Source organism: Bufo bufo, chromosome 11, assembly GCF_905171765.1.
Source record: "Bufo bufo chromosome 11, aBufBuf1.1, whole genome shotgun sequence".
Classification (NCBI taxonomy): domain Eukaryota; kingdom Metazoa; phylum Chordata; class Amphibia; order Anura; family Bufonidae; genus Bufo; species Bufo bufo.
This window is the reverse complement of record NC_053399.1, coordinates 63,640,399-63,652,285: the sequence shown is the minus strand read 5'-3', so window position 1 is coordinate 63,652,285 and position 11,887 is coordinate 63,640,399. Positions and strand designations below refer to the sequence as shown.

At 42.2% G+C, this 11,887-nt stretch overlaps 1 protein-coding gene across 1 annotated transcript in view; it reads right to left on the bottom strand.

Moving 5' to 3' along the window:
- Window positions 1-241: 241 nt before the first annotated feature.
- COCH (cochlin) overlaps window positions 242-11,887 on the bottom strand; it is a 186,625-nt gene continuing 174,979 nt past the window's right edge. Inside the window, exons 10-11 of the mRNA XM_040411000.1 lie at window positions 4,292-4,808; window positions 242-462 (exon numbers count right to left, since the gene is read on the bottom strand). Of these exons, the coding sequence (XP_040266934.1) occupies window positions 287-462; window positions 4,292-4,808 (693 nt within the window). The 3' untranslated portion in view covers window positions 242-286. The remainder of the gene's footprint in view (window positions 463-4,291; window positions 4,809-11,887) is intronic.

Sequence of the window (11,887 nt, the reverse complement as noted above, 5' to 3'; positions counted from 1 at the left end):
TGTTTCTTACATACACCATAAATTGCTGTGTGAATGCAGCCTTAAGCAAAAAGCAGTGGGTGGATTTTAACTGATGTGATATGCATATATGCAAAGGTCTTAATGAAAGCCTATAAAGATGGATTATTTACATTTTACAAAATGATCAAACTTTTTGACAAATGATATCAGCTCATCTGATATCTGTACAGGTAACGTGCATAACATATCACCTAGATAAAGAGGCTAAATTTGCAAGGCTTCCTTTTTAACAATCCTTTCTAGGGAGATGTTCTGCCTCATAATTTCACTTCTGTGAATCCAGATAATCTCTACAGATGCCGCGAATAATGCTGGGAACAATTTGCTCCAGCCCTGGGAATTCTCTGGTGAAGAATGTGTGGGAATTCTTGGGTTCAGATGCCATATCCTTCAGGTCTTCTAAAGGCGCCCATGCGACACCAACAGTATAGACTGTTACTCCTAAAGGTATATGCAGAAAGAAAAGGTTATAACAAACACTGGTTTATAATATTAATGACATTCAGTAACAATTGCCTTTTTCTTTTATAAGGGGTAATTATACATTCAAATCAACCAAAGCTCCACTGTCAAATGTCTTTCAGAATACATTTTCTAGCTGATAGTCCATTTCTGAGGAGCAAATCTGCCTACTCTCTCACCTTACAACTTATAGGAGTTATTTCAAGACTATAAGATGCCCCCCCCCATATGCTGGGCCCCTCACATTGAAAATACTTACCTGGCTCCCCGCATCACTCCTGGCTGCTTTTCCCTGACACCGGATGTTTTCATCCGCACACAGGGAGAAGCAGCAGTGGAGGTGCGAGGACCACGAGCGGCGCAGGGAGTGGGGAGCCAGGTAAGTATATTCATTGTGAGGGGCCCAGCATATGGGGGGGGGGGGGGGCATTTTATAGTCTTGGATAACCCCTTTAACTAATATAATTTGCTATTCAGGAACCTCTTCTCCTTTGGAGGCTCTAATGACCGCTATGTTAAATGTAACTCTACTATACAAGAAAAGAGATTGGAAATGTAGTTGTTGTTTCAGTTTAAAGAGTAACTAAACTTTTGAATACATTTTTGTGAACATGTCCCTAATGCCCTAATAACAGGTTTTGTAATATACTTTATTAAGGTATTTTGTATTTTTAAAAGAATTTCCCGCCCTAAAGTGCATGACTTTTCTGTACACTGCTGACTTATTCTGTAATATTATTTTGCTTAGTCCTCGATATACACAGCGATGAGGAGGTGTGGACCAAGGTATCAAGTCAATTGGACAATCATAAGGATAATAGGGTGTGTGAGGCAGTGACAGGCCTCACGGCTGCTAGGGGAGAGATATGGCAGGAGTTTCCATTTCTTCGCTGTCAATCAGCAGGTCAGAGGCTGCACCAGGTGGAACAATCAGTCTGGGATAAGAGCCCAGTCCAGACTGTTAGGAGGGGGAAGAGTCTGTGTGCAGCAGAGGCCTGGCAAGGCTCTGTACAAGTGGGCTCAGCCGAGCTGGCTGAGGGGCCATGGGGCTAGGTGTTAGCCTGAACTTTGGGGGACTCCGCGAGGTCTTGGAATAGACGGTCGCTAGGCCAGAGTCAGGAGGACTTCTGGGCCACAATCCCCCAAAAGGTACTGGACTTTGTTACAGCCTGGAAGTGCTGGATTGTTAGGCTGGGTAAAGCTGCATGTTCTTCCCGTGTGTGAACGGGGCTTTCAGTGAGGTAGGGAGTCCTCATGTTTAGTTAGAGCAAAGCCGGGCAGGTGTTTTATTTGTATTGTTTGTTTTAGTTTTGCTAAGGTGCCAAATAAAAGCAATGTTTGGCCCCTAACCATGTGGTCGATGAAGATCATTGTGAGAATGACCCCCAAATAAGAGGTGATCCCTTCCAGGTGGCAGGGACTCTTTCTTGTCAAAATCATCAAGAAAACTATAGTATGCTACTGGTAGAGTTTGGGGTAAAAGTTGAGGTCGAGCAGGCTGAACAGAAGCTGGGTAGTTGGAATGACGGGAAGGTCCCCAATATAGAATTAGACTGAGACCAGGGTTTGGAACTGGATCGCATATTGGCCAACAGTGAGTGAGCCTTGGTGCAGAAGCTATCCAGGAAATGTTATTAGTGACGCGATCATTCCTCTCCCAGAGCAAGTTTATCCAGGCTTCAGATGGTGTAAGGAGGCAATGGCTGCTGCTGGTGGCTGCGGTAATTGTAAGGGTATTAAGGTGGGCATCGACATTATACAGGGATGACAATATTTGCTCTTGCTGTTCACACTCCTAAGCCATTTCTAGAACTAGATTTGGCAGACCCATACTGGTGGGCCAGCGGGATCCATGGCCTGAGCTTACTCTTACAGACAGTGCACGTGGACTCACTGTGCCAACTAACCGCTTTGGCTTGCGGCTATACCTAAGGGCATTACGTTGGTATGTCCCAGATTTTTACTCCATACAGGGATCTGGACTTTGTTGCAGGTTACCTCTTAGAATAGTCCCAGTGTAGTTGGCAGCTGAACCAAGGGAGTCAGAGACACCAGTGCAGAGCACCAAGTGATCAGGCAAAATATACCTAATTAGACACAGGCAGAAATCCGGACAGGCTGAGTTTGTGCATATCCGTTAAAGTGGTCTAAGTTCGGGGGCAGGCAGCAATGGTTTACTACAGTAGACAGGCTAAGGTTGGAGCAGGCAGTGGACAATCAGAGTCAAAGAACAGACACAGGCACGGTACACAGGCAGGAAAACAGAAAGCACATCTTCACTGAAATACTAGCACGCTAGAAATATAAAACTCAGGCACCTTTCTACTGAGGAGGGTGCATCAAATTCCCAGGCACATCCAGCCATTGGCTAGTGAAACATTTAAATGTGCATGTGCTGGCCATTTAAGAGGCCAATAGCGTGCATACGTGCCCTAAAAGCTGGGAGATCTAGCAGAGGATGCCTAGGCTGCAGCCTGAGTACACTGTCAAGAATGGCAGCGGCTGGAAGCACTGCCAGCACCAGAATGAGACCGGATCATGGCAGGGTGAGTAACGCGCAGCTGGCTTACTTTCCTCTGTGGGCACAGACCACCAGCGCCACAAACTACAAGACTGTATATCCAATTTAAAATAGCATGTGTTCAAAGTTTTTTTGTGTCATTTGTTTCAGTCACAAAACTGATGATTTAAAAGCTCAGGTATGTTGTCACATTGAAAATGGTATCTGAGCTGCCAGAAGCATGTTATAGAGCAGGAGAAGCTGAGCAGATTGAGGCATAGTTTTGGGGGAAAGATGCATTATTAGTTGTATTTGATTCATTTAAATTCCTGCTTATTCTTGTCATATCAGTGATTGACAGCCTCTCCTCTATGACATACAGCGATAGCTGTCAATCACTGATAGGACTGCCTCCTTGATGTCAAAGTATAGTATGAGCAGGAATTTAAATGAATGAAATACAGGTTAGGGTCCATTCACACGTCCTCAAATTGCGGATCATGGAAACACGGACATCAGCCATTTTGTGGACCGCACATGGCCAGCACTACAATAGAAAAGCCTTTTTTTGTCCGTGGCTGTGGACAAAATTAGGACATGTTCTTTTTTTTTGCGGGGCTGCGAAACGCGCGTCAAGGAGAGTTTCACCACCATCCCCGTCACTCTTAGGTGTGATATTATCGCATTTTACGGTGCATTGCTATGTCTACACTACTGACAGTTATAGAGACTAGTAGAGCACAGTATAGGTTTGAGGTGTAATATGCCCTATATCTATTTAGATTAATACTATTGCTACTGATAACTGGTCAGTGGTCACCATTTTGTGAATAGGCAGCTCCTTCATTATTAGCTGTGTAGACGGCATTAGTCATATTATAGTATGAATTAGATAGGGGTTGATACAGTGGTGAAATCTGTGTGTATTCCCCACTGATATTATGTTACATGAATCATGATGATATTATTATTATTATTTAATCATGTCTAATAAAGAGTATTTTTATGGTTAAATGAAATCAATTTCACTCATTTTTGTTGGATAAGTATCAATACCAATTATATTCATGTAAATATGAATGCATTTATCTACCTAGTACTGTGTTTATAGAAAGCCATATTGCTATACCACAAGTAAAAAACAAAACAGTCATTGATTGATATTGTCAATATGAAAACTGTGGATAATCAGTCACAACCAAAGCCTGAAAATGCAGCAATGCCAGGAAAAAATATAAACGTGGTTTGGAATCATCATCTGACATTTTGTAGTTGCAGCAATTTTAACAATACTTCAGTTTCATTTACCTGCTCTGTGTGCTGTGATGGCCGGACCCCTGACATCATCATATGACTGCCCATCAGTTATAATAACCAGAAAATTTTTGTTGTGTCCATCCTTGGTTGGCTCGAACACATTGCGTACAGTAAAACTGATGGCATCCCCGGTAGCAGTTCCTCCACTCATGTATCGGATGTTGTAAAGGGCTCGTAACACATCATCCTTGTTGGTGTAATCATTCAGGCCAAACTCTAGGCGTTGATCGTAGGTAAACTGTACTGCAGCCACTTTTGCCCCCACATCAGAGACCTCAAATGCACGTACAATGTTACTCATGAATTCCAACATAAGGCGGAAATTTTGGTCACCTACGCTACTGGAGCCATCAATCAGGAAAGCAATGTTGACAGAGTTGTAACAGGTCTTGCTGCAGAGAAGCCGTTCATGTGTACACAACTTCTGGACCAATGGCTTTGCATACTTTGCTGTGCCAAACCAGTTTTGCATATGGAAGGAGAAAAAACTGTTGTTCTTGCAGACAGCCTGGAAAATACAAGGTAGAGTGATTTTGTTGTAAAACTCTCAAACTATTCAACTATAGCTTACAATACTAAGGTTCAGTTCACATTTGCGTATGGTTTTTGTTATAAGTGGAAACCACAATGCAGCGCCAGATGCTTCATATGACGAACACAAGCTGTACCTGATGAACCAAATTGTGTTGGTTTCAACAGAAGAATATATATATATAAATATATATATTTTTTTCTTCTTTTCTTCAGAAGAATATACAATTAAATTGTATATCCAATAGTTTCAGATTGGGGGATGCTCACCAGCTGACTGGAGCCTGGCCTGCTGGCTACCTCTCAGCGAAAACCGTGGTTTTGTATGAAAAGACAAATTGGCCGGCTCACATTCATTTGCATGTGTCTTTACTTATACTTATAACAATTCATAAAATACATAAACACATTTACTTTTCATACAATACATAAAATCATTTAATACACATAAAAATAATGCTTTCAATTTAGTGATCCCAGTCCTTTAAATGCGGAGCTCACGCATATAAAATTAAAAATATACCAAAAATAATACAAAATGCGGTTATTAATATATTGGTTAGATTTTGCAACCAGATGTTGTCGGGTTATTTTTGTCACATAAGGTTCTCAATGGAGAATAAATTAGAAGCACATCGTTGTATTTGTTTCTCTTTATCTACCAGCTTACTTCGGGTTTATGTTGTTAGATAGTCTTTAACACATTAGTGTAACAACAGATTTGACCACTTTATTGCACTGTTATAACTTTAGTTGTACTGTTGGTTAGTACTTAAAATAGCATACTTTTTTAGTCCTCTTGCTGTTGTAACAGATTTTAGTTATGTTGTTAGTCAATAGGAAGTTGACCATAGATGACAAAGAATGGGGAGGATCCAGTGGATTCACTGGTGTGGTTATTATAGGAGAACTCTGCCCAAGGTAGCAGAGATACCCAGTTGTCGTGTTGTGCAGAACATATTGACTACCCTGATACATCTAGAAATACAGTGGATATAAAAAGTCTACACACCCCTGTTAAAATGTCAGGTTTCTGTGCTGTAAAAAAATGAGACAACGATAAATCATTTCAGAACTTGTTCTACCTTTAATGTGACCTATAAACTGTACAACTCAATTGAAAATGAAATATTTTAGGTGGAGGGAAGAAAACAAAACAAAAAAAATAATAATGTGGTTGCATAAGTGTGCACACCCTCTTATAACTGGGGATCTAGCTGTGTTCAGAATTAAGCAATCACATTCAAAATCCTGTTAAATAGGAGTCAGCATACACCTGTCATCATTTAAAGTGCCTCTGATTAACCCCAAATAAAGTTCATCTGCTCTAGTTGGTCTTTACTGAAATGTTCTTAGTTGCATCCCACAGCAAAAGCCATGGTCCACAGAGAGCTTCCAAAGCATCAGAGGGATCTCATTGTTAAAAGGTATCAGTCAGGAGAAGGGTACAAAAGAATTTCCAAGGCATTAGATATACCATGGAACACAGTGAAGACAGTCATCATCAAGTGGAGAAAATATGACACAACAGTGACATTACCAAGAACTGGACGTCCCTCCAAAATTGATGAAAAGACGAGAAGAAAACTGGTCTGGGAGGCTACCAAGAGGCCTACAGCAACATTAAAGGAGCTGCAGGAATATCTGGCAAGTACTGTCTGTGTGGTACATATGACAACAATATCCCGTATTCTTCACATGTCTGGGCTATGGGGTAGAGTGGCAAGACGAAAGCCTTTTCTTACGAAGAAAAACATCCAAGCCATGCTACATTTGGCAAAAACACATCTGAAGTCTCCCAAAAGCATGTGGTAAAAGGTGTTATGGTCTGATGAAACCAAGGTTGAACATTTTGGCCATAATTCCAAAATATATGTTTGGCACAAAAACAACACTGCACATCACCAAAAGAACACCATACGCACAGTGAAGCATGGTGGTGGTGGCGGCATCATGCTTTGGGGCAGTTTTTCTTCAGCTGGAACTGGGGACTTAGTTAAGCTAGAGGGAATTATGAATAGTTCCAAATACCAGTCCATATTGGCACAAGACCTTCAGGCTTCTGCTAGAAACATGAAGAGGTACTTGTCACGGCTGAGGATGGGAAAATCCTCAGCTGTGCGATGCCCGAAGATGTAAGGCGGCTCGGTCAGGACGACAGGATTAGGGAGCAGGTCACCTCCTAAACGCATCCCTAACCTGACCCTGACTCCTAGCTACATGAGCCAACCTTGATGGTAGGAGGGCTCATGCACCAGAACCTTGAAGTCCCTGCTAGCCCTCAAGATGGCCCTAACCTAGGAGCAGGGTAAGACGGCCTGTTCCTTCTGAACGCGGAGGAACAGGGGTCTCACTGGCCAAGCTGCAAGGAATGGGGGAACACATACAACATACAGATATGACAGGGGAACTACAGGGGAACTAAACAAGTTCCACACGTACCTGTCACAGCCACGCTGACTGGAACCCATGCATGCACTACTCATGTCCACAGAACACAAGTTGCACTAAATAGGAAACAAAGGGAAACATCAACTGAACATCATGCAAACATAACTAATACTTCACAGATAAACCTATGACCACAAGGGTGGCCCCCACTGGCAGATGATATACACAGGAGGCTGCTCCAGCTACTCATGGCTGAAGCAACCCACTGAGACATGCCAAACACTGAGGCTTTATAGGCCTAAGAGGCCACACCCACACAGACACACCCAGTGTCTCACACACACAGAAAGGGAGTTAACCCTCCCAACACCAGGGAAGGGAAACCACCACTTAAAGGGGAAGTGACCAAACCAAGATCACACTGTGGCTGTTGCCGCAGGCAATGACATGGGTGGCTACCATGTCCTGGGAGTCAGCCAGCAGGCCGGGACACTGCCACCACATGTACACATCCAACCAAACGTTGCCACGGGCAGCCACAGTGAAGGGAAGAGTCCTAGTGCACACACAACACAAAACACAGTGCACAACAGACAAACAAACACAACACCCAACATGAGTGCTGTTAGGTGCAACCGCATGCAATGCAGCAAGCTGCCCAGCACCGCTCAGGCTGCTCTGCTGAAACTAACACCATACAACTAGTTGCCCGCGGCAACCACAGGTGAGGCCACAAACCAGCGGCCCTCAGCTGTGATTGAAGACCTAAACCATACCGCAGGCAATTGCATGCGGTTGAGGAGTCACGACAACGACCCAAAGCATACATCCAAATCAACAAAGGAATGGCTTCACCAGAAGAAGATTAAAGTTTTGGAATGGCCCAGCCAGACCCCAGACCTGAATCCGATTGGAAATCTGTGGGGTGATCTGAAGAGGGCTGTGCACAGGAGATGCCCTCGCAATCTGACAGATTTGGAGTGTTTTTGCAAAGAAGAGTGGGCAAATCTTGCCAAGTCAAAATGTGCCATGCTGATAGACTCATACCCAAAAAGACTGAGTGCTGTAATAAAATCAAAAGGTTCTTCAACAAAGTATTAGTTTACGGGTGTGCACAATTATGCAACCATATTATTATTATTATTTTTTTTTTTTCTTCCTTCTACCTAAAAGATTTCAGTTTGTTTTTCAATTGAGTTGTACAGTTTATAGGTCACATTAAAGGTGGAAAAAGTTCTTAAATGATTTATCTTTGTCTCATTTTTTTTTACATCACAGAAACCTGACATTTTAACAGGGGTGTGTAGAATTTTTATATCCACTGTATGTGGCTGAATTGATTATACGTGACCGAATACAACATGTCACTCACATATTAACTATTGACTAACAACATAACTAAAATCTGTTACGACAGCAAGCAGACTAAATAAGTATGCTATTAACACCTTAAATACTAACCAACAGTACAACTAAAGTTATAACAGTGCAATAAAGTGGTCAAATCCGTTGTTACACTAATGTGTTAAAGACTATCTAACAACATAAACCGAACTAAGCTGGTAGATAAAGTGAAACAAATACAATATGCTTCTAATTTATTCTCCATTGAGAACTTTATGCGACTAAAATAACCCGACACCATCTGGTTATAAAATCCAACCAATATATTAATAACCGCATTTTGTATTATTTTTGGTATATTTCTTTATTCATCCATCCAGCATTAAAACGATAGATAAAGGCTAATGTTTTGGCCTGTCCCAGACCTTGTTTACAGCCTATATATATGCACTATTCACAAAAAGTGTCGGGTGAAATTTATAATATTCTGTATTCTGAACTTTTTAAACACTGTACTTTTTACATGTTCCATATCATGCATGTAGGGCATTTCAGTAGAAGCATGTAATGGTGATTTCCTCCTCAAACAATTTATTGAAACAAAGGCCAACAACAATGGTGGGTATACCCCCACAAAAATGTCAATGGGCATCAACTACAGCTTGACAAAGACGTCTCTGTCTGTTCACAAGTCGACTTATTGTCTGCTGAGGCATGACATCCCACTCTTCTTGAAGGACTGCCCTCAGGTCATTGAGGTTCTGGGATACAGAGTTCTGAGCCTCTACACGGCAACTCAGCTGATCCCATAGGTTTACAAAGGGATTCAGATCTGAGAAAGTGCAGGCCACTCTATTTGAAGTACCCGAGTCTCAAGCAGCCGTTCCCTAATGATGAGCTGGCACATTCTCGTCCATGAAGATAAAATTAGGCCTGTGTTGTTCATGCAGAGGCACAATGACTGGATTAATGATGTTATTCAAGTAGTATGGGCTTGTCATTGTACCTTTCACAAAGTGTAGGTCAGTTCTGTATTGACTAGACACACCTGCCCACACTGTAACACCACCACCACCAAAGGCTCGTCTGGGGACAACAGTGGCTGATGCATAACTCTCTCCTTGATGCCACCAACATCGTTGGTGGACATTATTTCTGCTCAACGGGAATCGAATTTCATCAGTGAACAGCACTGAGGCCCACTGGTCCATCGTCCAGTGTAGATGCAAGACGATGACGCCTGTGGTCAGGTACCCTTGCAGGTCATCTAGCAAACAGGCCACACTGATGAAAATGGTTTCGAATGGTCTGTCGTGACACTTGGGTGACTCTCACTTCCCTTAAATGTGCCAGAGTTGTTTGGTATTCATCATCCGGTTCCGCAGGGCATTGATCACAATGAAGAGGTCATCAGTGTGGGATGTGGTCAAAGGACGTCCACTCTGTGCCTTTCTGTGACTCCTCCAGTCTCTGTGTATCTCTGTTGCAACCTGCTGAAGACACTCTATGACACTCTAAGCTCAGTCGCCACTTCCGTCTGAGAACATAATGCTTGAAGCCTTAAAATGGCGAGATATCGTTGATCAGTTGTCTTGGTAAATCGTCTTGGTCTCATGATGTCAAAATGTGAACAGCATGATGAGGAGGACTGTTTAAATACCAATTCTAAGGACCAGGAAATTTATTGGGTAATTCATTGATCAAACACCTGTTGTGAATTTTGCCATTAAGCTCCTTGTTATATAACAGCAAGTTGTGCAAAAAGTACTGAAACATTGAACAGGTTCATTCAAAGGTTTAGAGAAGGTCACATTAAGTTCACCTGTAAAGGTTAGAGTGCATTTTAGGTTCATCCCGAAATTTCACCCACAAGCCAAATATCCCTAACTTTTTGTGAGTAGTATATATGTATAATTATTAAGTAGTATATAACAATAGACATAATATTATAGTCATACTCCATTAAAACATATATAACTGTTTCGAATGGTATATAACATCATAAAATATGTCCTATCAGCCATATGCCGCTGTAAATTATATGAACATGAGCCCACATTATTGGAGTATAGTACTATAAACATTATGAACAGTATTAGAAACAGTGTCTGTAGCTTACACTATCCATAGCTATATTAACATGATAATGAAGGGAACACCCATGTCTCAGTAATGTATGTCTACAATAACATGGCTGATCTAAATAGTGGTATAGAACAGTGATCAGGGGCGGACTGGCCATACACCCTACAGGGAAATTTCCCAGTGGGCAGTTGCCCAGGGGGCTGCCCGAGGCCTCCTTATGGCCGCCAGTTGGATGTCGAGTCAACTGATACTCTCAGTAGTAATTAATGTCAGGGGTATCAGATACCTATGTGCCTGGCTAATGGCTGCAGATGCCTTCCTGAATTGAACTGTATTGCTGTCCCCAGGAAGGTGATACAATTGAATACTGCAGTGGGGGAGGGGGTTGGGGGGCAGTATATTGTGCTGCAATGTGATATTGCTGGCCTGACGACTTTGGGTTTCCCTATTTGTGTTGTCCCTGCCTACTTGTGTTGCCCAGTCTTCTGCCAGTTTGGACCTGCCTACAAAATGGGGCCACTTTTAGTTTTTCCCTGGTTCATGTTAAGCTTCCAGTACACCCCTGACGATGATACAGTAAAAAGATAGAACAGAAGAACAAAAATGTAAGTCACATTGTGTAGCAACATAGTTATTCAAGAACTGTAAAAGTATGGCACATCTAAGTACATCAGTGACAGCAGAATGAAGTAAACCATCAAGCAAGCATGATGGCCTATCGACAGGACTTTGTTTTCTGTCCAGCATAACGGAAACCAGATGGATCCTTTAGGCTTTCCCATAGGCTTCTATTATGACGGATCAAAACAGAATGCCTCTTAAAGGCTTCCATTTTGATTTCTGTCTTATGGATTCCATTGTTTTCCGTTATAACCATGTTATAATGGGAAGCCATAATGGAAAGCCAAAAAAGATGATTTGGCTTTGTCTAGTCCTGTAACTTCATCCCTAGCTCTCTCAGCCGCCCTGCCACTAATTGACAGCTTTTATCCTTTTGCAACAGGGGCAAGTGGGCCAGGAGAGCCTGGAACTAAAAAAAATTCAGGACTCATTAGCATGCGCTAGGGTTGTTCAATATAAGATTTTCACAAAACAGCAGGGTCGTTGACGAAAGTGACCCAGTGTTTTGCTAAGCGGATCTGTCACTAGTTTATTCTGCCCTTAGGTCACATAAAACTGGTGATAGATTCCTGTCACCACAAAATGCTATGCAATCTGCAGGCAGCATGGTATAGA